Raw genomic sequence first — 27876 nt, 5'->3', positions numbered from 1 at the left:
TGACTCCGGTGTTGGTGAGTGTTTGGGAACATGGGTGTCTGAGCGTGGGGCTTTGGTGTTGATGAGTGTTCAGGAACATGGGTGTCTGAGCGTGGGGCTCTGGTGTTGGCAAGTGTTCAGGTACATAGGTGTCTGAGTCTGGGGCTCTGGTGTTGGTGAGTGACCAGGAACATGGGTGTCTTAGTGTGAGACTCAGGTGTTGGTGAGTGTTCAGGAACATGGGTGTCTGAGTGTGAGACTCTGGTGTTGGCGAGTGTTCAGGAACATGGGTGTCTGAGTGTGAGACTCTGGTGTTGGTGAGTGTTGAGGAACATGGGTGTCTGAGTGTGAGACTCTGGTGTTGGCGAGTGTTCAGGAACATGGGTGTCTGAGTGTGAGACTCTGGTGTTGGTGAGTGTTCAGGAACATGGGTGTCTGAGTGTGGTGTTGGTGAGTGTTCAGGAACATGGGTGTCTGAGTGTGAGACTCTGGTGTTGGCGAGTGTTCAGGAACATGGGTGTCTTAGTGTGAGACTCAGGTGTTGGTGAGTGTTCAGGAACATGGGTGTCTGAGTGTGAGAGACCAGGTGTTGGTGAGTGTTCAGGAACATGGGTGTCTGAGTGTGAGACTCTGGTGTTGGCTAGTGTTCAGGAACATGGGTGTCTGAGTGTGAGACTCCGGTGTTGTTGAGTGTTCAGGAACATGGGTGTCTGAGTGTGAGACTCTGGTGTTGGCGAGTGTTCAGGAACATGGGTGTCTGAGTGTGAGACTCTGGTGTTGGCTAGTGTTCAGGAACATGGGTGTCTGAGTGTGAGACTCCGGGGTTGTTGAGTGTTCAGGAACATGGGTGTCTGAGTGTGAGACTCTGGTGTTGGCGAGTGTTCAGGAACATGGGTGTCTGAGTGTGAGACTCTGGTGTTGGCTAGTGTTCAGGAACATGGGTGTCTGAGTGTGAGACTCTGGTGTTGATGAATGTTCAGGAACATGGGTGTCTGAGTGTGAGAGACCAGGTGTTGGTGAGTGTTCAGGAACATGGGTGTCTGAGCGTGAGAGACCAGGTGTTGGTGAGTGTTCAGGAACATGGGTGTTTGAGCGTGAGAGACCAGGTGTTGGTGAGTGTTTAGGAACATGGGTGTGTGAAATTGAGTGTCTAGGTATTCTGGAGTATGTGTCAGGACACGTGGATGTCTCATGGAGTTGGAAACTATGAACATGGAGAGTATGTATTGGCTGTGGGATGTTTCAGCAATTTTGTACAGTGTACACACTTGTTGTCTGCAGCAACTGTACTGCGTGCACCTGGTGAATGAGAAGATGGACTGTACGACGCTGCTGTCGGACCAGGTGAAGCAGGTGCTGAGTGCCTGTGACTGCATCACCACCGACATCACTCGCCTCAAGATCCTCCTCATGGTAATGCTCCTGTTGTTTTTCCACCTCTTGATGTATTGTCCCACATGTGGTGGCCTGTCACAGCTGCTTGTGTTGCACCTTTGTTGCATTTCTGTTGGACGGTGGGATAGCCTGGTGGTTCGCTCGTCACGCCAAAGACCCGGGTTCGATTCCCCACATGCGTACAATGTGTGAGGCCCATTTCTGTTGTCCCCTGCAGTGATATTGCCGGAACATTTCTAAAAGCGGTGTAAAACCATACTCACTGCATTTCTGTCAGGGTCATTTTTGCACAGAGATTTGGAGACAGTAATTTTTATTGAAAGAAGTATTAACTCTATTTACTGGGTATTTAAATTACAGAGACATACATAATGTAAGAAGATTGCAGCATGTCTTTGTGCTGATTGAGTTTGTGGTTTTTCAGCCAGGACAGGAGCAGAGTGAGTTTTCCATCCTAATGCGTGACTTAGAGACGTGCAACAACGATGCACGCATGTGCGCCAGGAAGGTATGTATAACCCTAGCTTCCTATCCCTGGGTCACATTTGGGATTTATAAATACCACTGTTAGGTTTCATAGTTGCAACGTATTTCACATCCTAAAATGTGAAACACTATTCATGAAAAATGTCTTTATTAACATAAATAAGGCAGTTTGAATATTCTCAGTTAAGTTTTCTTGAGCAGTATCCCTGCATTATCAGAGGAGGGTTGTGAGTATAATACGTTTAATCGTTGAATATCGAAATGTATGTGTTATGTATTTTAGATCAAGCGAAGACTCCCGCAGGAAGGTTCTGCCATCATCACACCACTCATGTTTGGAAAAGAGGTAATGTATGAATAGAAAAACTTGTTTTACTTTTCTCATTTAAATTATTTTACTGTCCAATCTATTTATGGATGAGTCTCATTGATGTAAGGTGTTGAATGTGATGTCCTTTGTTCATGGTAAAATTGCTTATATGATTAATTACCAGCACTGACTTGTGTACTGCAATTCACAAGGATACAAGTTTATGGAAATACAAGATTGTGAGGGTTTCTGTGCTCACATAAATCCTGATCTTCCACTGATTCTGTGATGCTCATTCACAGGTCATTGAGTTGCTGCAGTCATGCACGAAGAATGTGTCCCATGTGGCTAAGTCACTGATCCACATCGCCAGTGGGGGCATGCAGCAGGCTTCTGTCATGACAGGTAGGTGTCACCTGGAGACAGTGGGGGCATTAGTTGTGTGTCATGACAGGTATGTGTCACCTAGAGACAGTGGGGGCATTAGTTGTGTGTCATGACAGGTAGGTGTCACCTAGACACAGTGGGGGCATTAGTTGTGTGTCATGACAGGTAGGTGTCACCTAGACACAGTGGGGGCATTAGTTGTGTGTCATGACAGGTGACAGCATTAGTGTGTGTCATGACAGGTAGGTGTCACCACAGTGGGGGCATTAGTTGTGTGTCATGACAGGTAGGTGTCACCTAGAGACAGTGGGGGCATTAGTTGTGTGTCATGACAGGTAGGTGTCACCTAGAGACAGTGGGGGCATTAGTTGTGTGTCATGACAGGTGTGTCATGACAGTTGTGTGTCGTGACAGGTAGGTGTCACCTAGACACAGTGGGGGCATGGTTGTGTGTCATGACAGGTGTGTCATGACAGGTAGGTGTCACCTAGAGACAGTGGGGGCATTAGTTGTGTGCCATGACAGGTAGGTGACAGGTAGGTGTCACCTAGACACAGTGGGGGCATTAGTTGTGTGTCATGACAGGTAGGTGTCACCTAGAGACAGTGGGGGCATTAGTTGTGTGTCATGACAGGTAGGTGTCACCTAGACACAGTGGGGGCATTAGTTGTGTGTCATGACAGGTAGGTGTCACCTAGACACAGTGGGGGCATTAGTTGTGTGTCATGACAGGTATGTGTCACCTAGACACAGTGGGGGCATTAGTTGTGTGTCATGACAGGTAGGTGGCACTTCGACACTGCCAGGGCCATAGGTTGTGTATTGTGTATGTTTGATGCTGAATTTCCTTTGGTGTGATATGCCACTGTTGTTCTACGTTAGTTGTCATAAGTACTATTGATGTATCTTATTTTTTATGACATTCGCCAAATCAAATCATCCATCCTAAATTCCTCCTTGTGTAATGTCTGACACTCCATGTAAATCCGAGTACACTTTGGGTGACAGTCTAGTTTTGCAGTTCTCATCTGTTTGTGTGATTTTGCTTTTTTATGTTCGTTTTTGCTTTGGTTGATTCTCACCCTTTATTTCAGGTTCATTATCTCACATTATTTACAGCCTTTGACAAAATCAAATATTTTATGATCAGATTCAAATGATTTACTATTTTATTTTTAATTTCTTCTGCATATTTGTTCATCAAATGAAAAGTAATTTAATAGCAGGTGCTATAATCAGGAGGAGTGACCTGGTGTCATCAGTGATATCAGATGCATTCAGTGTCCCAGTGGAAATTACTGACGAGTCCAAACTGAATGTCGGTGAATGTTTGCTAGAATTATAAAATCAGAAGACGAATAATGGACCATTGCTGTTGTTGTTTTTGCTGTGATTACATCAGCTTTGTTTACGTTGCTAACGGCTGACACGTCTTGATTCTCAGCCGGGAACCTGGAGGCATATTCTGGTAACTTGCTCACCGTGTCCATCTTGCCTGATATCGACAGTTCTCAGATAGCTGCTTGCTTTGTACTGTCTTGATGCAGTATTCCTTTATTTTACCTTGATATAGTCATGGAGGTTCTGCAACTCTGATCTCTCCCTAGTTGTCAAAACACTTTGATTATATACACAAAAAACACAGTCTTATTCTTATGTAGATCACCCTTGATTCTGGGTTAGAATTGGTGCCATTAAACGGTGACCAAACTGATTAGATGGTCAGACTAGGTGACTTGGTTTATGTTATTGTATGTTAAGACGTGGATAGGTGCTCACTAGGTCAATCACAGGAGGGTCTGACCTGGATTATTTACATGCTGCTGTCATACAGATGGATCATTGTTACGGAAGAGCATTGTTAGTAAATACCAACCAAACGAAATCATATTTTACCTGACTGAACAAAATTGGACTAATGTGCAGTTTGGACTCTCATTTACTATTCTGTCTGTTTAGCTGAAGAGAAAATTGTGGATGTTGGGTTTAATGTTTATGAAAGAAAGCTATCTAGGATGTCCCTATGAGGAGATTTGATATGACCACACCTAGAGTTTAATTTAGGTCAATTTAATTCTTCGCTTTTAGTCTACCCTTGGAACCTTAGTAATCTTGACAGCCAGAAAGGACGACACAGTTTTCAGTGTCACGACTCATTTAGAATTTAAATTAGAATGAATTAAATTTAAATTGAAACAACATTCACTTTGTCTGTATTGTTGTCTCTTCACTGTGTATGGCTACAGGATATATACTCTTGTAGTCAGACCCTGTGAGCAGGCCACCCCACTAGTGTTGGGAATTGGTTGAAATCTCACAATTGATGATGGATTCATTACCAACGAACAATCATCGAAAAAAATTGGTTAGCGTCATTTTTCAGATTTTCCTATCCAGGTTGTTATTGCAGATATGAATAACATGATGCAACTTGCTACTTTAAAGTGAAGACTAATATATCATGAACATAAACTTCCCGGAGTCTTTAGGAAATATTGTGAAGCCCATTTCTGGTGTCCCCCGCCGTGATATTGCTGAAATATTGCTAAAAGCGGCTTAAAACCAAACTCAGTCAGTCAGTTAGGAAATATTCAGTCATGGCTTTTCAGTTAGTGAAGTGAGTTTTCTAAGAATTAAACACGTTTTCAGGACCTGACACTTCAACGATATGTTCCATTGTCAATTATTTTAAAGACTAAAACAGTAGTTCCAAAATCGTTCATGTTTCGATTATGAGAAAATGTGATCGATTGCTTGGTCCTTTGGTCACTGCGACCAATCTTCGACTATTTCAATTAATCGGAACACCACTACACCCCACAGATGGCTACTGACTAGATCACTCCCAGGTATGTAGCCTGACATAACTCTGTATCCCGAGTCATTTGTCTGAAATCTGTTAATAATTGGTGGAAACAGTACTTGATTGACAGGGTGTCTCATATATATGTCATGAGTGTGTGGGCAAACCGAAGAGAGATCAGAGTTGGAATGTCCATGGCTATGCATGATGTGTTGGACTATATCATTAGACCATGTTATGTAGATCCAGTATGTTTGTCATATCTTGGTGTATCTTTCATGTTCTGTTTATCTGTGAGACATACGCTAGCCTTGTCTACTTATATCTCTCTGACACTTGAGCTGGCTGTGTCCATGTACATCTTCTCTGGTGATGTCTTTGTTTTTCAGATCTGACACTAATAATTCTGAATCAATAATTTTGCTTCGTCTGCACAGTATTTCTTGCACACATATCAACTTTATGAGGTTGTAAGAGTCCCAAAATAGTTCAATATGTTTACTCGTGTTTTATTTTTACTGTTTTGTCTCAAATTGTCATTTAGTTCGGACCTCATGGAAATTTTCTTACCAGAAACTTGTTGTCAAATCTTGCCAGTATTAGGTTGGGCCATCATCTTACAAATTTGGAATTATATGGACAATTATAAGACAAAATAGAATGGGTGTCAACTTCTTCTTTATTCACCTGACCAAGGGGCAGGGAAAAGCCCAGACATGTTGTGTACAGAATAAAGAAGAAGTTGACATCCATTATATTTTGTCTTATACTTGAATACCAACTTCTATGTGCCTCTCAAGAACCTTTTATGGATAATCTTGTATATAATAGTGATATAGTGATATGAGCTTTGTGAAACTGAACTCCTTTTGCAGTAAGGCATTTATTGACTCAGAATTGTTCTGTTAGTGCAGACATCCTCCGTACACTAACTGTTCTTGTCCATCAGAGGTCTGACTATGCATACTGCCTGCCGTGAGGACTTTCCGTCAAGTCTCAACCTGCACTGTGTCAACAACAGCTTGAGAAGCTGGTCCTTGACGTTATGTTATTGTAGAGTGTAGGAGTTACCTCCCCTTATTTCCTTTCCTTTTGCCTTTTCCCAACCTTGCAACAATACAAAGTTTGTGCATGTAAAGAGATACAGTACACATATAGTGGTTGACAAGCAAGAGTCCAGTGACATTCAGCCTTAGGAATTCATATTTTTCAGTCTAGTTCAGATGATTAGTGAAAACCTTGTTTCAGAAGGTTGTAATAGTCCATATAATAATATTGAAAATGGTTTTAAAGGCCAAGTTTGGTTCAGTAGATTCAGAAGTTTATTGGCCCAGATCTCATGTAATGTTCTTATGTTACAGGCCAAGTGTTGAACTGTACCTTTCCTTATGCTTTTAATTTCGCCAATGCTGGCAGCTGAATTGTCATGTAGCTGGAAGAGTTTCATTTGTGTTCTATGTTTCAAACACATCTAAAGTTTTGTGAAGTTTACCAAGGCAGAGGTTTGCGAAAATCAGGGGAGGTAACTCTGTTTATTTCTGGATAATAGATGGTTGTTCATTACATGATCTTGTCCATATTTTTGTGTAATTACTAACACCATTTATGTCTTGAAGCCCTTAATCATCATCATAATCATCATTTCCATCAAAAGAAGTTTCCTGTTTGCAGCCAGTGATATCCCTTGTTTCTGTTTTCACTTGACAATGTGTTGTGTATTGATGTGTGACAATCTCCCACTTTACAGAGAGGGAAAAAAAAGGCAAGGATGAGGTATTTCTTTACTAACTGTAGCTGAGCAGGATGCAGGTGGTTGTCGAGCTTCACCAGCCATGGGGCATATAGGCTATCCAGACTAGTAGATATCTGGCCGACTTGGTGTCCATAACATGTACACACTTAACACAGCTTACTAAACTTACATTCCTATTTAGTCCTTGTTTACATGATCACATTCACCATGGTGAAAGTTTAATGATTTCATAGATTTCTCTTTATTTATTAATATGATGTAATATGACAAAAGTTTTAGAACTAGTATCAGCAGATTGGATTTTAGTTTCTCCATAACCAATGCTTCACATACAAAGCAACTATTTGGCTGGTCAGACTTACTGATTTGGTTGATGCATGTCATTTTCTCCCAGTTTCTGAGATTGATGGTAATTATGTCAATCACTGCATTGTCTTATAGCAGGAAGATTGTTTAGTGGGACAGTAGTCAACAAACAGACAGACAAAGAAACAAACATGCTGCTGTACATGGCTGACACCAGTGTTCATGTTCTTGCCCTATGCTGGTCCTAAGAGGTGACCAATCAGATCAGTTTGTGTGACGTGGCGAACCCTGGCTGAATGAATCAGTGTTCACAATATCGGTCACTGGAGTTTCCAGTACAGACTTGATTACTTATATGCCTTAGTCACATAGCTGGAATGTTGCTGAGCTGAACACTTTCCTGGAAACAGTTCATCACATGGAGAAACACTGACTGCTTCTCACATAGTCGATCTTCCTACTCGTAGTTTAGAACAGATTTTCCACAAAACTTACATCTCACTGACAGGGAAGTGGTACTTTGTTAAATCTGAAAAGGACATATTCTACCTGCTGGCTTCATTAAAATTTACTTGCCATTTACCGACCTGTGACGGTCTGGGTAAGAATATTGATCTTCAGTAACCCATGCTTGTCGTTATAGGCAACTATTCGGATCGGGTGGTCAGGCTCGCTGACTTGGTTGACACATGTCATCGGTTCCCAATTGCGCAGATCGATGCTCATGCTGTTGATCACTGGATTGTCTGGTCCAGACTCGGATTATTTACAGACCGCTGCCATATGGCTGGAATATTGCTGAGTGCGGCGTAAAACTAAACTCACTCACTCACTAACTTTCCCTTTACCACCTGACATTGACACTCTGCAACACATGTTGATCCTGTGGGCACTGTAACATGCCATGCAATTAAAGCTTTAACTAATCCAGGACAGGCGAAGGGAATAGAATCATGTGTCTGAGAAGGTTCCAGAATTGGTGATTGGTTGGCCACATGATAACATGTATTTATGAAGAGTAGGTTGAAGCTTCACAAATCAGTTGTGTTGACCAGATGGCATGCTGTCACTTTCTGAAGATTGATGACATGTTTGGCTGACAACATTCTGGCACTGTCAGCCATTGATCTGAGAGAGTTTAAGGGCTGGTTGTGGGATTTAGACTAGGGAAATGGTCATCATTGAATCATTATCATGTACTAATGGTATGCATGTTATGAATGCAGAATCCTCTGTGGTGCCACTAACCTGCATGATGGCAGCTACCAAGTAGCTTTCTCTCAGTGCTGTAGCTGGGGCTTCGTTAGTCTGTACTGTTGGACTAACCAGGGTGGGGTGTAGGGATGGAGGGGGATTTAGGGGGCACCTCACAAGTTACAGTCAGTTTAGAGAATATGTTAAAATGTAATATTTGGTTTTGAGGAAAAGTTGATAAAGATGACAAAATGTTTAAAATACGCTTGTCTGAGTAAATTTCTTCTAAAAATATGGCCTGACTTCTTTTCAAGTCTTTGGTGGGTGTAGTGTAATGTGTAGTCTTGAATATAGCATAACTTTTGAATATTACATTCGTCATTTATTTATGTTTTGTTTGGCAAGTTATTGACATTAGTATTAGTTGAAGTGACAGAGACAGAGATGTAGCGAGAAGGCACCCCACCCCTCCTCACCCTCACAGCGCTACAAACTTACTCTTATTTTACATCTTAATCGACTCTTTGCTTAAATTCAGTTTTATCTTTAATCATAGCTGCACCTTTTCTTCAACATTTGTTTTCTTGTTAGCATAACTGTGCCATCAGTGATCATAACGTTTCACAGAGTATGTGTTAAAGACGGACATTGTGTCTATATATCACCCAAGGGTATAATGTCTCTGTATGTCTTTTCATCACAAGAAGTGCTGGGTAAAATCTACAGTCTTGTGACTTATTACCACATAAGACTTGATTTTAGTTGTTGTTAGCAAGACAAGAATCTACAGAAGATGGAGTATGAGTATGTTGAGGACAAAGAGGAGAGTGTCTGTTCAGGACATTGTGCAAATGATAATATTCACCAAATAGTGTGTTAGTGTCATGATAATGCCTCGACATCCACCAGATAATGTGCTAGTGTCATCATATTTGCTGATATTTACTGGATGATCTGCTAGTATCATGATATGGTCTGATATTTACCAGAGGATGTGCTGGTGTCTGTTTATGACTTGGCTTGATGTTCACTAAATGATGTACTAATGACCATGCACAATCTGTCCAGATGCTGAGGGTCTCATGCCCAAGAAGCTGGAGGAGCTGGCATACCAGGCCACAGACCGGGTCTACGGCAAGGAAGACAATGGACCCTATGAGTGTCTGAGGTCAGTCGAGGGTACTAGGGTAGTCCAGCAGTTAAAGCAGCAGACTGTCACACCATGGGTTTGATTTCATTGTAGTAGACTGGGAAAGCTAATTGTTAGTGTTCTCTGCTAGGATATTTCAGGAATACTGTGAAAGTGGTATGAAAGGACATGAAACCATGGCTTGTCTATTTACAAGCAGCTGTGATATAACTGAATTAGCGTACACTGCAACATGGAATAACATATTGTATCATCTGGAAATGTATGTACTGGCTTCAAGGATAGTCGGGGCTGTGGGGTAAAAGCGCTATTCGCCGTCCGGAAGGCCTAGGTTTGATTCCCCACATGGGTACCATGTGTGAAACCCATTTCTGGTGCCCCTGCCCTGATATTGCTGGACTATTGCTAAAAGCGGAGTAAAACCATACTCACTTGAAGGATAGTGACTGTGTCTGTATCCTCTTGATGTAATTAGTGGCAGAGTGTGATATGTGTTCTATGTTTCAAACACATCTAAAGTTTTGTGAAGTTTACCAAGGCAGAGGTTTGCGAAAATCAGGGGAGGTAACTCTGTTTATTTCTGGATAATAGATGGTTGTTCATTACATGATCTTGTCCATATTTTTGTGTAATTACTAACACCATTTATGTCTTGAAGCCCTTAATCATCATCATAATCATCATTTCCATCAAAAAAGTTTCCTGTTTGCAGCCAGTGATATCCCTTGTTTCTGTTTTCACTTGACAATGTGTTGTGTATTGATGTGTGACAATCTCCCACTTTACAGAGAGGGAAAAAAAAGGCAAGGATGAGGTATTTCTTTACTAACTGTAGCTGAGCAGGATGCAGGTGGTTGTCGAGCTTCACCAGCCATGGGGCATATAGGCTATCCAGACTAGTAGATATCTGGCCCGACTTGGTGTCCATAACATGTACACACTTAACACAGCTTACTAAACTTACATTCCTATTTAGTCCTTGTTTACATGATCACATTCACCATGGTGAAAGTTTAATGATTTCATAGATTTCTCTTTATTTATTAATATGATGTAATATGACAAAAGTTTTAGAACTAGTATCAGCAGATTGGATTTTAGTTTCTCCATAACCAATGCTTCACATACAAAGCAACTATTTGGCTGGTCAGACTTACTGATTTGGTTGATGCATGTCATTTTCTCCCAGTTTCTGAGATTGATGGTAATTATGTCAATCACTGCATTGTCTGGTCTGGTTTTGGGTCTTATAGCAGGAAGATTGTTTAGTGGGACAGTAGTCAACAAACAGACAGACAAAGAAACAAACATGCTGCTGTACATGGCTGACACCAGTGTTCATGTTCTTGCCCTATGCTGGTCCTAAGAGGTGACCAATCAGATCAGTTTGTGTGACGTGGCGAACCCTGGCTGAATGAATCAGTGTTCACAATATTGGTCACTGGAGTTTCCAGTACAGACTTGATTACTTATATGCCTTAGTCACATAGCTGGAATGTTGCTGAGCTGAACACTTTCCTGGAAACAGTTCATCACATGGAGAAACACTGACTGCTTCTCACATAGTCGATCTTCCTACTCGTAGTTTAGAACAGATTTTCCACAAAACTTACATCTCACTGACAGGGAAGTGGTACTTTGTTAAATCTGAAAAGGACATATTCTACCTGCTGGCTTCATTAAAATTTACTTGCCATTTACCGACCTGTGACGGTCTGGGTAAGAATATTGATCTTCAGTAACCCATGCTTGTCGTTATAGGCAACTATTAGGATCGGGTGGTCAGGCTTCGCTGACTTGGTTGACACATGTCATCGGTTCCCAATTAGCAGAATCGATGCTCATGCTGTTGATCACTGGATTGTCTGGTCCAGACTCGGATTATTTACAGACGCTGCCATATGGCTGGAATATTGCTGAGTCGTGTAAAACTAAACTCACTCACTCACTAACTTTCCCTTTACCACCTGACATTGACACTCTGCACACATGTTGATCCTGTGGGCACTGTAACATGCCATGCAATTAAAGCTTTAACTAATCCAGGACAGGCGAAGGGAATAGAATCATAATGTCTGAGAAGGTTCCAGAATTGGTGATTGGTTGGCCACATGATAACATGTATTTATGAAGAGTAGGTTGAAGCTTCACAAATCAGTTGTGTTGACCAGATGGCATGCTGTCACTTTCTGAAGATTGATGACATGTTTGGCTGACAACATTCTGGCACTGTCAGCCATTGATCTGAGAGAGTTTAAGGGCTGGTTGTGGGATTTAGACTAGGGAAATGGTCATCATTGAATCATTATCATGTACTAATGGTATGCATGTTATGAATGCAGAATCCTCTGTGGTGCCACTAACCTGCATGATGGCAGCTACCAAGTAGCTTTCTCTCAGTGCTGTAGCTGGGGCTTCGTTAGTCTGTACTGTTGGACTAACCAGGGGTGGGGTGTAGGGATGGAGGGGGATTTAGGGGGCACCTCACAAGTTACAGTCAGTTTAGAGAATATGTTAAAATGTAATATTTGGTTTTGAGGAAAAGTTGATAAAGATGACAAAATGTTTAAAATCCGCTTGTCTGAGTAAATTTCTTCTAAAAATATGGCCTGACTTCTTTTCAAGTCTTTGGTGGGTGTAGTGTAATGTGTAGTCTTGAATATAGCATAACTTTTGAATATTACATTCGTCATTTATTTATGTTTTGTTTGGCAAGTTATTGACATTAGTATTAGTTGAAGTGACAGAGACAGAGATGTAGCGAGAAGGCACCCCACCCCTCCTCACCCTCACAGCGCTACAAACTTACTCTTATTTTACATCTTAATCGACTCTTTGCTTAAATTCAGTTTTATCTTTAATCATAGCTGCACCTTTTCTTCAACATTTGTTTTCTTGTTAGCATAACTGTGCCATCAGTGATCATAACGTTTCACAGAGTATGTGTTAAAGACGGACATTGTGTCTATATATCACCCAAGGGTATAATGTCTCTGTATGTCTTTTCATCACAAGAAGTGCTGGGTAAAATCTACAGTCTTGTGACTTATTACCACATAAGACTTGATTTTAGTTGTTGTTAGCAAGACAAGAATCTACAGAAGATGGAGTATGAGTATGTTGAGGACAAGAGTGAGAGTGTCTGTTCAGGACATTGTGCAAATGATAATATTCACCAAATAGTGTGTTAGTGTCATGATACGGCTCGATATCCACCAGATAATGTGCTAGTGTCATCATATTTGCTGATATTTACTGGATGATCTGCTAGTATCATGATATGGTCTGATATTTACCAGAGGATGTGCTGGTGTCTGTTTATGACTTGGCTTGATGTTCACTAAATGATGTACTAATGACCATGCACAATCTGTCCAGATGCTGAGGGTCTCATGCCCAAGAAGCTGGAGGAGCTGGCATACCAGGCCACAGACCGGGTCTACGGCAAGGAAGACAATGGACCCTATGAGTGTCTGAGGTCAGTCGAGGGTACTAGGGTAGTCCAGCAGTTAAAGCAGCAGACTGTCACACCATGGGTTTGATTTCATTGTGGTAGACTGGGAAAGCTAATTGTTAGTGTTCTCTGCTAGGATATTTCAGGAATACTGTGAAAGTGGTATGAAAGGACATGAAACCATGGCTTGTCTATTTACAAGCAGCTGTGATATAACTGAATTAGCGTACACTGCAACATGGAATAACATATTGTATCATCTGGAAATGTATGTACTGGCTTCAAGGATAGTCGGGGCTGTGGGGTTAAAGCGTTGGCTCGTCACGCCGAAGGCCTGGGTTTGATTCCCCACATGGGTACCATGTGTGAAACCCATTTCTGGTGCCCCCTGCCCTGATATTGCTGGACTATTGCTAAAAGTGGAGTAAAACCATACTCACTTGAAGGATAGTGACTGTGTCTGTATCCTCTTGATGTAATTAGTGGCAGAGTGTGATATGTGTTCTATGGTTGTAGGCACTCATTTGGTATTGTGGTTGGGACGATGAACAAGCTGGCCAATGCCATGGAGAATGGAGAGTACGACTTTGATGGCACCAGGGACATGACGGTATGTATGGTTTTGTCTGTTGTCTGTTCAGTTGGTTGTCCACTGTGTATTGACTTCCCAGCAGCCGAACAAACATTGCAGGACATTTACAGAGGTGAAGGCTTCTAAAGGAATTCCAAAGTCATATAACTTAGAGACATGAACTTGTACTTCACACTTTGGTGTTGTGACATTGTATGTCGCAGTCGGGGAGTCCTGTTTGAGCTCTGCATTGCATGACATGTACTGTCATTGTAATCCAATTATTTACTTATTGTTAGTCTTATTGTTATTGAGTGAAACACAAACAGAAAAATATATAATAGTTTGGAATGTTGTGAAAATATATTCAACAGTCTAGCAGTGTTTGAAATAAAGTCAAGGGATACTTGTCTAATGATATTGTTCTTAGTGAAAAACACTGGGGAATAAATTACCATATCAGCAAATCTCATTGGACCAAAGTACCCCCTTAATTTCGAACACTGACTGGGAGAGAGCTGTTTGTGGACCGTTAATACCATTCTTAGTTGACAAGATGGAAATATAAGTTCTTTAAGTTTAATTCCAACATGCCTGCACTTAAGGGTTGGCAGTTGTTAAGGTATGTGGTATAAAGACCTGGGTCCCGTTCCACAAAGCAATCGTAGTGCTAAGATGATTGTAACTCCCATACTTTAACATAGACTTACGACAATCGTAGTGCTAAGATGATCGTAACTCCCATACTTTAACATAGACTTACGACAATCGTAGTGCTAAGATGATCGTAACTCCCATACTTTAACATAGACTTACGACAATCATAGTGCTAAGATGATCGTAACTCCCATACTTTAACATAGGCTTACGACAGTCGTAGTGCTAAGATGATTGTAACTCCCATACTTTAACATAGACTTACGACAATCATAGTGCTAAGATGATCGTAACTCCCATACTTTAACATAGACTTACGACAGTCGTAGTGCTAAGATGATTGTAACTCCCATACTTTAACATAGACTTACGACAATCATAGTGCTAAGATGATTGTAACTCCCATACTTTAACATAGACTTACGACAGTCGTAGTGCTAAGATGATTGTAACTCCCATACTTTAACATAGACTTACGACAGTCGTAGTGCTAAGATGATTGTAACTCCCATACTTTAACATAGACTTACGACAGTCATAGTCATAGTGCTAAGATGATTGTAACTCCCATACTTTAACATAGACTTCACGACAGTCGTAGTGCTAAGATGATTGTAACTCCCATACTTTAACATAGACTTACGACGACGATAGTCGTAGTGCTAAGATGATTGTAACTCCCATACTTTAACATAGACTTACTACGACAGTCGTAGTGCTAAGATGATTGTAACTCCCATACTTTAACATAGATTTACTTGACAGTCGAAGTGCTAAGATGATTGTAACTCCCATACTTTAACATAGACTTACGACTTACTAAGATGATTGTAACTCCCATACTTTAACAGACGCGCACTTACAATCGTAGTGCTAAGATGATTGTAACTCCCATACTTTAACATAGACTTACGACAGTCATAGTGCTAAGATGATTGTAACTCCCATATACTTTAACATAGACTTTACGACAGTCGTAGTGCTAAGATGATTGTAACTCCCATACTTTAACATAGACTTACGACAATCATAGTGCTAAGATGATTGTAACTCCCATACTTTAACATAGACTTACGACAGTCGTAGTGCTAATATGATTGTAACTCCCATACTTTAACATAGACTTACGACAGTCGTAGTGCTAAGATGATTGTAACTCCCATACTTTAACATAGACTTACGACAAGTCGTAGTGCTAAGATGATTGTAACTCCCATACTTTAACATAGACTTACGACAGTCGTAGTGCTAAGATGATTGTAACTCCCATACTTTAGCATAGACTTACGACTATCATAGTGCTAAGATGATTGTAACTCCCATACTTTAACATAGATTTACTACAGTCGTAGTGCTAAGATGATTGTAACTCCCATACTTTAACATAGACTTACGACAGACATAATCAGTTTGTGGAACGGGGCCCTGACCTTCAATAATCCATGTCCCTCACATGCATGGTAGTGTTAGACTATCAGGAGTACACAAGTCTAAAACATCAGTCAGATGGCCTTGACTTTTTCTGATGTGAGAGCATTTCCTGTTAGGCATTAGGTCCAGGTACAGTTGCCCACACTGGGTCAAATATATTTTAGACCAATAATTCAACGTGATGGTTTTGAGAAGTCATTTTTGTAACCCTACCAATATTGCCATTGTTTTCCAGCCATCAGGATTTATAACTTCATCCAAAACAGTGGTAACATTCACATGTGTATTGTAATTTGGATAAATATCTTTACGTTTGTACGCCAAAAGACAAGAAATAATTATCAACTATTGCATGTAAAGTTTCTCATGCAATGACAATATGAAAAGTGTTAATTTCATTTTGATTGTCTTCTTGGACTTGTTTAATTGCTTCTGTTCAAGTTTCCTGGTGTGAAACATTTGGTTCATCTTGCATGATGCTTATAAGTGTACTATGTTGATTACAACAGTGTCATGCCAGCTTGAATTTATCTTTGTTTCCATGACAACAGTGTGCTATCAGCTTGTAATCAACACTGTATCCATGACTACAGTGTAATGTCAGTCCATATTCAGCATTGTTTCCATGACAACAGTGATATCAGCTTCTTGTCAGCATCAATGACTACAATGTAATGTCAGTCTCTATTTGGCATTGTTTCCATGACAACAATGGAGGTGGACAAGTTGATTGTCAGATGTGTGTTTGCATGCAGCTTTAATTGTCAGATGGTCAGATGGTGATTGCAATGGTTGTCTGAAAGTAGGGCTCGAAATGGCATGGATATAATCACCGATAGTATCATCATTTGTTACTCCCAACTCTTAGATAGTATGTTAAATAATAATTGAATAACAGACATGAGAAATTAATGACTATTACAAACTGGATGATGAAATGTATGATTTTGTTCCAGCCTTATTGTGAATAGAATTTCTGACATTAATTTACAGCATTATGTTCTTTCATTCTTTAATAGCAGGCCTTCAGACTACATTAGATGAACTCATTCCACTGGATTATCCTTGATTAAAGTACTAGATTCACTTACTCTTGCATGAGAACGGACTCAGATTACGTTACCTTCACTCACTCACTCACTCACTCACTCACTCTTGGATGAGAAACCTTCAGATTAATTTAGATTCACTCTTGTGTAAAAACTCTCCAGATTACATTTAACACTCACTCACTCACTCAAAGCCCCAACATTACAGTATTAGATACCCTCATCAACTACTAGCTTGTTTCAGGCTTACGGTAACTGCCATATTTCTTCAGACCCTACATTAGCTTTTAGTGTATGTAATGAGTTATCTTTCTTGGCTGTTCCAACATTGTCTGTGATTTCTCTCACCAGGTGGTGCCACCAGTCAAGCAGCGTGCTAACACAGTCAGATCCCAGATTGCCGACATTGAGGTCATGAAGTTCAAGATGGATGCCAAAGACGATGACATGAAGGAGCTGAAGAAACAGCTGCGACTCAAGGTAAGATGCAGGCCATGCCTAATGAAACAGCTGCGAAGGTAAGATGCAGGCCATGCCTAATGAAATAGCAAGGTAAGATGCAGGCCATGCCTAAAGAAACAGCTGCGACTCAAGGTAAGATGCAGGCCATGCCTAATGAAACAGCTGCGACTCAAGGTAAGATGCAGGCCATGCCTAATGAAACAGCTGCGACTCAAGGTAAGATGCAGGCCATGCCTAATGAAACAGCTGCGACTCAAGGTAAGATGCAGGCCATGCCTAATGAGAACAGCCATGCAGGCCATGCCTGAAACAGCTGTAAGACTGTAAGATGCAGGCCATGCCTAATGAGAGCAGCTGGAGCTCAAGGTAAGATGCAGGCCATGCCTAATGAAACAGCTGCGACTCAAGGTATGATGCAGGCCATGCCTAATGAAACAGCTGCGACTCAAGGTAAGATGCAGGCCATGCCTAATGAAACAGCTGCGACTCAAGGTAAGATGCAGGCCATGCCTAATGAAACAGCTGCGACTCAAGGTAAGATGCAGGCCATGCCTAATGAAACAGATATGTCTAGTTCCTAACAGGAGTTACCTCTTGTCCCTGTAACAGAGGTCTGTCTGTATTTCACATGATTTACATCGTTTTATGTTTGGGGCGGTGGTTAAAGCGTTCGCTCGTCATGCCGAAGACCCGGGTTTGATTCCCCATATGGGTTCTATGTGTGAAACCCATTTCTGGTGTCCCCCGTCGAGATATTGCTGGAATATTCCTAAAAGCAGTGTAAAACCAAACTCACTCACCTTTTATGTCCCTAAAAGTAAGATCTCGCGTGTTTCCGCCACTATTTACCTACTTCTGTATCCTGATGAGAGAGAGCTGTGAGTATGTTCTTGTATGTCCCTTAGAAGAGTTGCCTGTGTATGTGTCTCTCTCCCTGTATGTTCCCAGCAAGAAGAGCTCAGTGAGCAGCAGGTCCGAGTGGAGCTGGTAGAGAAGAAGTTGGAGAATGCCTCCAAGGACGGTGACAGTCGCGTGGACAAGATACAGAGGAAACTAGATGAGCTGAACATCAGCATGAAGAAGAAAGAGAAGTAAGTGGTGTCTGACGGAGAAGTGACTTGTGTTTGAAGGAGAAGCAAGTGGTGTCTGACGGAGAAATGACTTGTGTTTGAAAAGGAGAAGTAAGTGGTGTCTGATGGAGAAGTGACTTGTGTTTGAAGGAGAAGTAAGTGGTGTCTGAAGATGGAAACTTAGAAATTTGGTAAATTATCTCATGCCACAGATGCAGAAAGCCACGGAGATTAGATGATGATTTGGTATTACTTGGGGAATCTTCCAATCAGACAACATTTGACTTCTGAGTCATGTCATACCTGGACAACGAAAGTTTACCCTCACACAGTCAAGTCTTTGCTTCCTTTCTCCATGCCTTAAACCAAAGATGGCATTGTTGTAGTTAATCGCTTGCTCACTCACTCTGACAGAACCTCCAAGAATAAAGCGCAGGTGTTGTAGAGGACACAGGTCCCTGTTGATAGTGATGATGTGACATGGCTTGTCAGCATATGCTGCACACATCAATTGTTAGTCATGCCATCAGCCATTGTTTTCACTGACCCAGACTGTTTACAGACTGTATTGATATCACTGTGATGTTGCTGACTGTGTTAAACTTGTTGGGGTGGTCTTCACAGTCCTCACTCACTGGTTGTTTGGTTCTCCAGTGATGCAGTCACTTACCTGATGTTGACATTGCAGGGAGTTTGAGGAGACGATGGACACGCTGCAGAGTGACATTGACACACTGGAGCAGGAGAAGCTGGAGCTGAAAGACAGGTTGAAGGTGTTGTCCAAGAAGACGCTCCTGGAGGGACTGACCAGACAGTCCTCGGGCCAGACAGGTGGGTGATGGGATGGTCAGACAGGTGGGTGATGGGATGGTCAGACAGGTGGGTGATGGGATGGTCAGGCAGGTGGGTGGCAAGGGGTTGGGTAGGTGAGTGATGGGATGGTCAGACAAGTGGGTGGCAAGGGGTTGGGTAGGTGAGTGATGGGATGGTCAGACAGGCGGGTGGCAAGGGGTTGGGTAGGTGGGTGATGGCCAGACAAGTGGGTGGCAAGGGGTTGGGTAGGTGGGTGATGGGATGGTCAGACAGGTGGATGGCAAGGGGTTGGGTAGGTGAGTGATGGGATGGTCAGACAAGTGGGTGGCAAGGGGTTGGGTAGGTGGGTGATGGGATGGTCAGACAGGCGGGTGGCAAGGGGTTGGGTAGGTGGGTGATGGTCAGACAAGTGGGTGGCAAGGGGTTGGGTAGGTGGGTGATGGGATGGTCAGACAAGTGGGTGGCAAGGGGCAAGGGTTAGGTAGGTGAGTGATGGGATGGTCAGACAGGTGGGTGGCAAGGGGTTGGGTAGGTGGGGATGGGATGGTCAGACAGACAAGTGGGTGGCAGGTGGGTGATGGGTGGGTGACAGGTGGGTGATGGGATGTTCAGACAGGTGGATGGCAAAAGGTTGGGTAGGTGAGTGATGGGATGGTCAGACAAGTGGGTGGCAAGGGGTTGGGTAGGTGGGTGATGGGATGGTCAGACAGGCGGGTGGCAAGGGGTTGGGTAGGTGGGTGATGGTCAGACAAGTGGGTGGCAAGGGGTTGGGTAGGTGGGTGATGGTCAGACAAAGTGGGTGGCAAGGGGTTGGGTAGATGGTGATGGTCAGACAGGTGGGTGGCAAGGGGTTGGGTAGGTGGGTGATGAGTCAGACAAGTGGGTGGCAAGGGGTTGGGTAGGTGGGTGATGGTCAGACAAGTGGGTGGCAAGGGGTTGGGTAGGTGGGTGATGGTCAGACAAGTGGGTGGCAAGTGGTTGGGTAGGTGGGTGATGGTCAGACAAGTGGGTGGCAAGGGGTTGGGTAGGTGGGTGATGGTCAGACAGGTGGGTGGCAAGGGGTTGGGTAGGTGGGTGATGGGATGGTCCAGACAGGTGGGTGGTAGTAGGGGTTGGGTAGGTGGGTGATGGGATGGTTTGACAGATGGGTAGTAAGGGGTTGGGTAGGTGGGTGATGGGATGGTCAGACAGGTGGGTGGGGAAGGGTTGGGTAGGTAGGTGATGGGATGGTCAGACAGGTGGGTGGCAAAGGGTTGGGTAGGTGGGTGATGGGATGGTCAGACAGGTGAGTGGAGGTGTTGGGTAGGTGGGTGATGGGATGGTCAGACAGGTGGGTGGCAAGGTTGGGTAGGTGAGTGATGGGATGGTCAGACAGGTGGGTGGAAAAGGGTTGGGTAGGTGAGTGATGGGATGGTCAGACAGGTGGGTGGGAAAGGGGTTTGGTAGGTGGGTGATGGGATGGTCAGACAGGTGGGTAGCAAGGGGTTGGGTAGGTGAGTGATGGGATGGTCAGACAGGTGGGTGGCAAAGGGGTTGGGTAGGTGGGTGATGGGATGGTCCAGACAGGTGGGTGGGAAGGGGTTGGGTAGGTGGGTGATGGGATGGTCAGACAGGTTGGTGGCAAGGGGTTTAGGTAGGTGGGTGATGGGATGAGTCAGACAGGTGGGTGGTGAAGGGGTTGGGTAGGTGGGTGATGGTCAGACAAGTGGGTGGTAAGGGTTGGAGCAGGTGGGTGATGTGATGGTCAGACAGGTGGGTGGCAAGGGGTTGGGTAGGTGGGTGATAGGATCATCAGACAGGTGGGTGATGGGATCATCAGACAGGTGGGTGATAGGATGGTTTGACAGGTGGGTGGTAGGGGTTGGAGTAGGTGGGTGATGGGATGGTCAGACAGGTTGGTGGCAAGGGGTTGGGTAGGTAGGTGATAGGATGGTCAGACAGGTGGGTGGTAAGGGGTTGGGTAGGTGGGTGATGGGATGGTCAGACAGGTGGGTAGCAAGGGGTTGGGTAGGTGGGTAATGGGATCATTGGACAGGTGGGTGATGGGATGGGACAGGTGGGTGGCAAGGGGTTGGGTAGGTGGGTGATAGGATGGTCAGACAGGTTGGGTGGCAAGGGGTTGGGTAGGTGGGTGATGGTCAGACAGGTGGGTGGTAAGGGGTTGGGTAGGTGGGTGATGGGATGGTCAGACAGGTGGGTGGCAAGGGGTTGGGTAGGTGAGTGATGGGATGGTCAGACAGGTGGGTGGCAAGAGTTGGGTAGGTGGGTGATGGTCAGACAGGTGGGTGGTAGGGGTTGGAGTAGGTGGGTGATAGGATGGTTTGACAGGTGGGTGGCAAGGGGGTTGGGTAGGTGGGTGATGGGATGGTCAGACAGGTGGGTGATGAGGATAGGATGGTCAGACAGGTGGGTGGCCAGGGGTTGGGTAGGTGAGTGATGGGATGGTCAGACAGGTGGGTGGCAAGGGGTTGGGTAGGTGGTGATGGGATGGTCAGACAGGTGGGTGGCAAGGGGTTGGGTAGGTGGGTGATAGGGATGGTCAGACAGGTGGGTGGCAAGGGGTTGGGTAGGTGAGTGATGGGATGGTCAGACAGGTGGGTGGCAAGGGGTTGGGTAGGTGGGTGATGGTCAGACAGGTGGGTGGTAAGGGGTTGGGTAGGTGAGTGATGAGGTGGTGTATGTCTCTTTTGTATATAATGTTATGTTCTTCCCCATTGTTTGCATGGACTCCCTGCTATGAAGAAGTCAGGGAAGACTAGACTCCCAATACTGATGTGCGTGTTCTGTGTTGCAGGTGCTGCCTCCCCAGGGGGTGGGGTGGAGGCACCCATCCAGGACTCTCCGATCCTGCTACAACAGGTGAGATTTGCCTGGGGTGTCTCAGGATGTGGACAACCAGCAGGGAGCAGTCTTTATTTGCTGAATAAATTGCAGAATATGAAACTGATGTGAATTGTGAAGATCATTAACTTCGAAATATTTTCTTGATGGTTAATAATTAAATAGCTTTTGTCACTGGTTGTTGTGTTAATGATGAATAAGATTGGATGATTGAAGAGTGCATGATTCAACAAGATACTTGAATCCATTTCGTCTACAGGAGACATGTAGGAAATTTGTTTGTGTGAATGTTACATTGTTTAATGCTTCAGAACAACTGTCTGCGAGAAGCGCTGCGCTTTGTGAAGGGTGAAAACCTTCGTCTGAGAGCCTCCAAAATGAGGGTGAGTTAAGATCTCTAGAACTGTCATCTGATATACTTTAAAACCACTGTCCACGAATTTGTTCTAAGACAATAGGAACTGTCCACGAATGTGTTCTAAGACAATAGGAACTGTCCATGAATGTGTTCTAAGACAATAGGAAGTGTCCATGAATGTGTTCTAAGACAATAGGAACTGTCCACGAATGTGTTCTAAGACAATAGGAACTGTCCACGAATGTGTTCTAAGACCGTCATGACTGTTTGCTATTGTATTCTAGACCCTGAAACTGTCCATGAACGTGTTCCAAAATCCCCCAAACAGTCTACTGACCAGATCTATGACCACTAGACCTGTCTACTGATTTGTTCTAAGACCCCCCAGAATGGTCGAGTGATGTGTTCTAAGATGCCCCAGAACTGTCTAGTGATGTGTTCTAAGAACTGTCTAGTGATGTGTTCTAAGACCCCCCAGAACTGTCTAGTGATGTGTTCTAAGACCCCCTAGAACTGTCTAGTGATGTGTTCTAAGATGCCCCAGAACTGTCTAGTGATGTGTTCTAAGATGCCCCAGAACTGTCTAGTGATGTGTTCTAAGACCCCCCAGAACTGTCTAGTGATGTGTTCTAAGATGCCCCAGAACTGTCTAGTGATGTGTTCTAAGACCCCCCGGAACTGTCTAGTGATGTGTTCTAAGACCCCCCAGAACTGTCTAGTGATGTGTTCTAAGACCCCCTAGAACTGTCTAGTGATGTGTTCTAAGATGCCCCAGAACTGTCTAGTGATGTGTTCTAAGATGCCCCAGAACTGTCTAGTGATGTGTTCTAAGACCCCCCAGAACTGTCTAGTGATGTGTTCTAAGACCCCCTAGAACTGTCTAGTGATGTGTTCTAAGACCCCCAGAACTGTCTAGTGATGTGTTCTAAGATGCCCCAGAACTGTCTAGTGATGTGTTCTAAGATGCCCCCAGAACTGTCTAGTGATGTGTTCTAAGACCCCCCAGAACTGTCTAGTGATGTGTTCTAAGACCCCCTAGAACTGTCTAGTGATGTGTTCTAAGATGCCCCAGAACTGTCTAGTGATGTGTTCTAAGACCCCCCAGAACTGTCTAGTGATGTGTTCTAAGACCCCCTAGAACAGTCTGCTTATGTGTTCTCTGTCCGTTAACGTATTGTAAGATCCACAGACATGTCACTGATCTATCGACTTCTATTTAAACAGAACCAGCTGGCCAGCTTGCCCCCACTTCGGATCCCCAGTAAACCAATGGGAATGGCAAACAAGACTGGTCAGGTTGATATTGGTGATCTCCCTGAAAATGTTCCTGGCAAAACAGAGCTGTCAAAACTAGCCAGGAAGACAGCTTCCCTGCTCGCAGTACGTTCAGTCCATGAAATCACTTCTTGGCACATTAATGAATATGTAGTTATTTTGATATATCCATTGCACAGCCAGTATGTTTTTCTCACGAGGACAATTAGATCAGATGTAAATGTAAGGAAAATGTTGATATTCTAACAATATTTCATTCTTTTTAATGACATGTCTGGCTGCAATGTTTATTTGGCAGCAAACTCTATAGGCATGTCTCCTTCTGATGACATGAACGTGTAAACAGACTCAACTTTAGTGATAAGTGACATGCATGTCTTGGTTTGTATGAGATGATGACTGACCAATCAGTTGGGTGTATTTCATGTTGAGGGTTGATGTTTGTAGGAAGCCAACAAGTTGAGCTGCTGTCCGACTGTAGTGGATATCACGAAGAGGAAGCCAGGTGGGTGGCGACAATATGGCAGAGGTCAACAATGGCTTCCTAAGTTTGCTAGTGAACTGTAAAATGTTTGCTGATTCTGACTTTTGTGTCAAGTCTCTTGTTCTTGCATGGCTGTCACCTACATTGGTAGAACATCCTCACATTCTGACTATAGGAGCAGATGTTTCCACAGATTTTGTCGGTTTCGATGTTACAGCATTAAGAAATCGTTTGTTTCATGATAAATAAACTTTACTGTGAAAAAACATGGGAAGTTATAGATTCTCACCAAGAGTTTTTTTCATGTACAGGATCACAGCCTGTGACTGAGAGCAGCAACCCTACCCGACAACTTGTGGAGCAGACGGCCTCCCTCACTTCCATGGAGAGACAGATACAGGAGGTAGTGTAGCATTGAGTCTGTCAGTACACTGGTGGATCCAGAGGGGGGGGTTCAGGGGTTTGAACCCCCCCTTTTGAAAATGACTTAAGATCACATTGAAGATTTTGTTTCGTTAAGCCGGATCCAATGGAGAGTTCAGGGGTTTGAACCCCTGAACCCCCTCCTTTCAAACTTCCTGGATCCGCCCATGCAGTATACACGCCCATATAAAACATCTTCATAAAGGTAGAAGTCTCATGACGAATGTGTCCATACTGCACCTTCTCCTTCTGCTTCTCAGGTTCAAGTCCAGGTGACAACTCTGCTGGCATCATACAGGACGGGCGGCCAGGTCCGTACAGACTTCTCCACGTTCCCAACGCCGCAGTTTGCTCGGGTATGTACAGAAATTTGTCATTGTTTCTTTATACCATTCAAATCAGCTTCCAGCAGCTATATCAGACAAAAAGAAATGGCTGTAACCCTAAACTCAAATAATATAACCAGTGAGCTGGTCTTTATGTACTTCAGCTGTGGGAACCAGTCGTTACATTGACATGTACTACTTTCATCTTAACTGCTGTTGCTACATCGACATGTACTACTTCCCCTCTCAACTGCTATTGTTACACTGGCATGTAGTACTTCCCACACAACTGCTGTTGTTACATCTTCATGTACTTCTTCCCTCTCAACTGCTGTTACATTGGCATGTAGTACTTCCCTCTCAACTACTGTTGCTCTGTGTGCAGGTGCTACATGAGAAGAGTGGCGACTCCCTGAAGCTAGGAGTGATTACAGTACCAGTCAAAGGTGGTAATGGGGAGACAATCCCCATCAACGTGTCCCCTGATCAACTGCGGAGGATTCACGGGAAATTCATCAGCTAGAACAAAGCTTCCACTCAGGCCACAACAAAGCATCAGTACAGAATAAAAATTGATGAAAAAGAAAAGTGCATTTGATTTGAAAAAAAAGAACCCCAGATGTCTTATCTCCACACTGCTGTTCTTTTATGTACAAACATGAACTTGAAAGTGACAGGTCCTTGACTTGTTCAACTGAGACCTGATCTTGGATTATTTGGCTTTGCAAGTAGGACTCCTGTTGGTATATACATCTGTTGGTTTGTTGTGGCCTCATTGTGCAATATTGAATATTTCTAAATATTTATTGTCTTTTAATGTGCTATGGGTGGTAATTGCTGGTGTCTTTGGTGATCTTTAAGAGCATTATAAGTTATGTATGTTTGACATAATCATGATAACCATTGTTACTTCTCTGTTATTTCTCAACAACAAGGATGCTTATCCCAAAATCCTCAACAACAAGGATGCTTATCCCAAAATCAGTCAGTAAGGTCTATATCCCATTTCACAAAGCGATTGTAGAGCCATGACTGTTACCTCACAATACCATAAGATAGACATTTGTCAGTCATAGACCTGCAATGTTTCACAAAGCTATTGCAGCACAACTAACTGAACTCCTGTACTGTAACATAGGATGAAGTGAGTCATAGTGACATGATAAGTTGAAATGAGGCCTTGGATCCAGGACCTTGTTTCAGTCATGGTAACTTCTAAAATTTAATACAAGAACAGTCAGAAAGCTGCTTTTGCTTTGTGGGTCCGTGATCTAACATTGTCCTTCAGATGCAGACTATGCCATTGGTCACCTTCATGCATGATACATGCTCCTAAAAACTATGTCACCTTGGGCTGAAAAAACTTCCAAATAATGACCACTGTTTTGGTGCTTGATAGCAACCCATCTGTGTGGTTCTAAGATATTCAGGATTAATAATGGCATTGAATAAGGTCCCCAAGACTTTCGAGGAGAATGATCATCCCATTTTTGACAGGTGATCAATGGTTTTCGACAAGATTTAGACTGAGTAACGTAGAAATCTTCTAAATTCTACTTAATCTGTCTGTAGCTGAATCTACAACTCTGACATCTGTATCATTATCCATGCATCCTCTGGCATATGTCATTCTGCATGTGTTGCAGCAGAGGGGGGTTGTCTTCCCATTTCATGACATGGTGATGGGTTTATCTTTAGTGGCATTAAAAACCTGTAGTATCAGTATGTAAAGGCAGCGTTAACTTTTGGATTTCAGCTTATTGTTTCAGGTTTACATATCAGTACAGGTTCTAATCTTTATTTTGCAAACGATGTGTCTACCTTGTGTCTACCATCTTCAATATATGTATATGAAAACGTTCAGATGCCATTCAAAGATTGTGTTTACACTGTGCTAGAGCTGTAACACCTTCCTGTACCTCTGCTGCCATGTTGTAGATTATTGTCATTGTGCTTTATGACTGCCAGTAAAGCTCTTGCCTTCTAACTGTCTTTGTTGTTGAAGATGAACACTGTGGGAGCGAGTCTTTTGCAGGAATATTACAACCTGCTAAAATGGTTTGTTAATGATGGATATTTTTGTTGTTTAGTACTTCATTCATCAATGTCACAGTTGCGACCAACATCATCAGACTACAAGGGATTTAGGGAGGATGAGGTTGTTGAGTGGAAATGGTGGCACAGTGGTCACAGAGCTATGTCAGGGGTTGCACATCATGGGTTTGAATCCATGTCGACCCTGATTATGACCCTCAGTCAGCTTGCAGAGCGGAGCTCGCAGGTTTCTATGACCTGCATCACTTTTGACTATTGTCCATGCCAGCACATTGTTACATAATAGATATACAAAAACAGCCCTTATACCAAGCTCATTCATTTGAGTAGCAGTTGGAGTAGCTGGTCTGAAGCCACAGCGAAGGCTCAGATTGTTGGTTGTTAACAACTGCATTCTGCAGGATTTTGTCTATATGGTGATGGCCTGTGAAAAGGGAGTGAGTGAGTTTAGTTTTACGCCGCTTTTAGCAATATTCCAGCAATATCAGGGCGGGGGACACCAGATATGGGCTTCAAACATTGTACCCATGTGGGGAATCAAACCCAGGTCTTCGGCGTGAACGAGCAAATGCTTAAACCACTAGTCTACCCAACGTACCACCTGTGAATAATGAATTCGGTCAAGTGATTGATCTTGTGAACCACCACCCATACCCTTGGGAGGGACACAGTGACACACAGTCAGTCAGTGAACCTGACCCTCACATATACCCTTGGGAGGGATACAGTGACACACTACAGTCATGTCGGTGAACCATATACCCTCACATATACCACAGTCAGTTGAACCTGACCCTCACATATACCCTTGAGGTGATACAGTGACACACGTGACACACAGTCA

At 43.3% G+C, this 27876-nt stretch overlaps 1 protein-coding gene and 1 long non-coding RNA gene across 5 annotated transcripts in view; both read left to right on the top strand.

The window, feature by feature from the left end:
- LOC124284802 (dynactin subunit 1-like) overlaps positions 1–26964 on the top strand; it is a 52871-nt gene extending 25907 nt beyond the window's left edge. For 2 of the 4 annotated variants that reach the window (XM_046720915.1, XM_046720918.1), the window contains 17 exons: positions 1261–1392; positions 1799–1882; positions 2144–2206; positions 2473–2575; positions 4002–4025; positions 9682–9781; positions 13734–13827; positions 17277–17405; positions 18336–18478; positions 19146–19288; positions 22065–22129; positions 22423–22494; positions 23694–23849; positions 24192–24249; positions 24540–24631; positions 24912–25007; positions 25363–26964. In XM_046720915.1, the coding sequence (XP_046576871.1) occupies positions 1261–1392; positions 1799–1882; positions 2144–2206; positions 2473–2575; positions 4002–4025; positions 9682–9781; positions 13734–13827; positions 17277–17405; positions 18336–18478; positions 19146–19288; positions 22065–22129; positions 22423–22494; positions 23694–23849; positions 24192–24249; positions 24540–24631; positions 24912–25007; positions 25363–25500 (1692 nt within the window). In that variant the 3' untranslated portion in view covers positions 25501–26964. Of the gene's footprint in view, positions 1–1260; positions 1393–1798; positions 1883–2143; positions 2207–2472; positions 2576–4001; positions 4026–7107; positions 7123–9681; positions 9782–13733; positions 13828–17276; positions 17406–18335; positions 18479–19145; positions 19289–22064; positions 22130–22422; positions 22495–23693; positions 23850–24191; positions 24250–24539; positions 24632–24911; positions 25008–25362 lie in introns of all 4 variants that reach the window. The other 2 variants (XM_046720916.1, XM_046720917.1) reach the window with 2 other exon arrangements.
- LOC124284804 lies at positions 2612–3309 on the top strand. The gene is made up of 3 exons (XR_006900647.1): positions 2612–2771; positions 2844–2941; positions 3094–3309. It is a non-coding gene; the product is annotated as an uncharacterized LOC124284804 (long non-coding RNA).
- Positions 26965–27876: the final 912 nt, after the last annotated feature.

Source organism: Haliotis rubra, unplaced genomic scaffold (assembly GCF_003918875.1).
Source record: "Haliotis rubra isolate DU_JTF1 unplaced genomic scaffold, ASM391887v1 Scf345, whole genome shotgun sequence".
Lineage (NCBI taxonomy): Eukaryota > Metazoa > Mollusca > Gastropoda > Lepetellida > Haliotidae > Haliotis > Haliotis rubra.
This window is presented reverse-complemented; position numbering and strand designations above follow the sequence as displayed.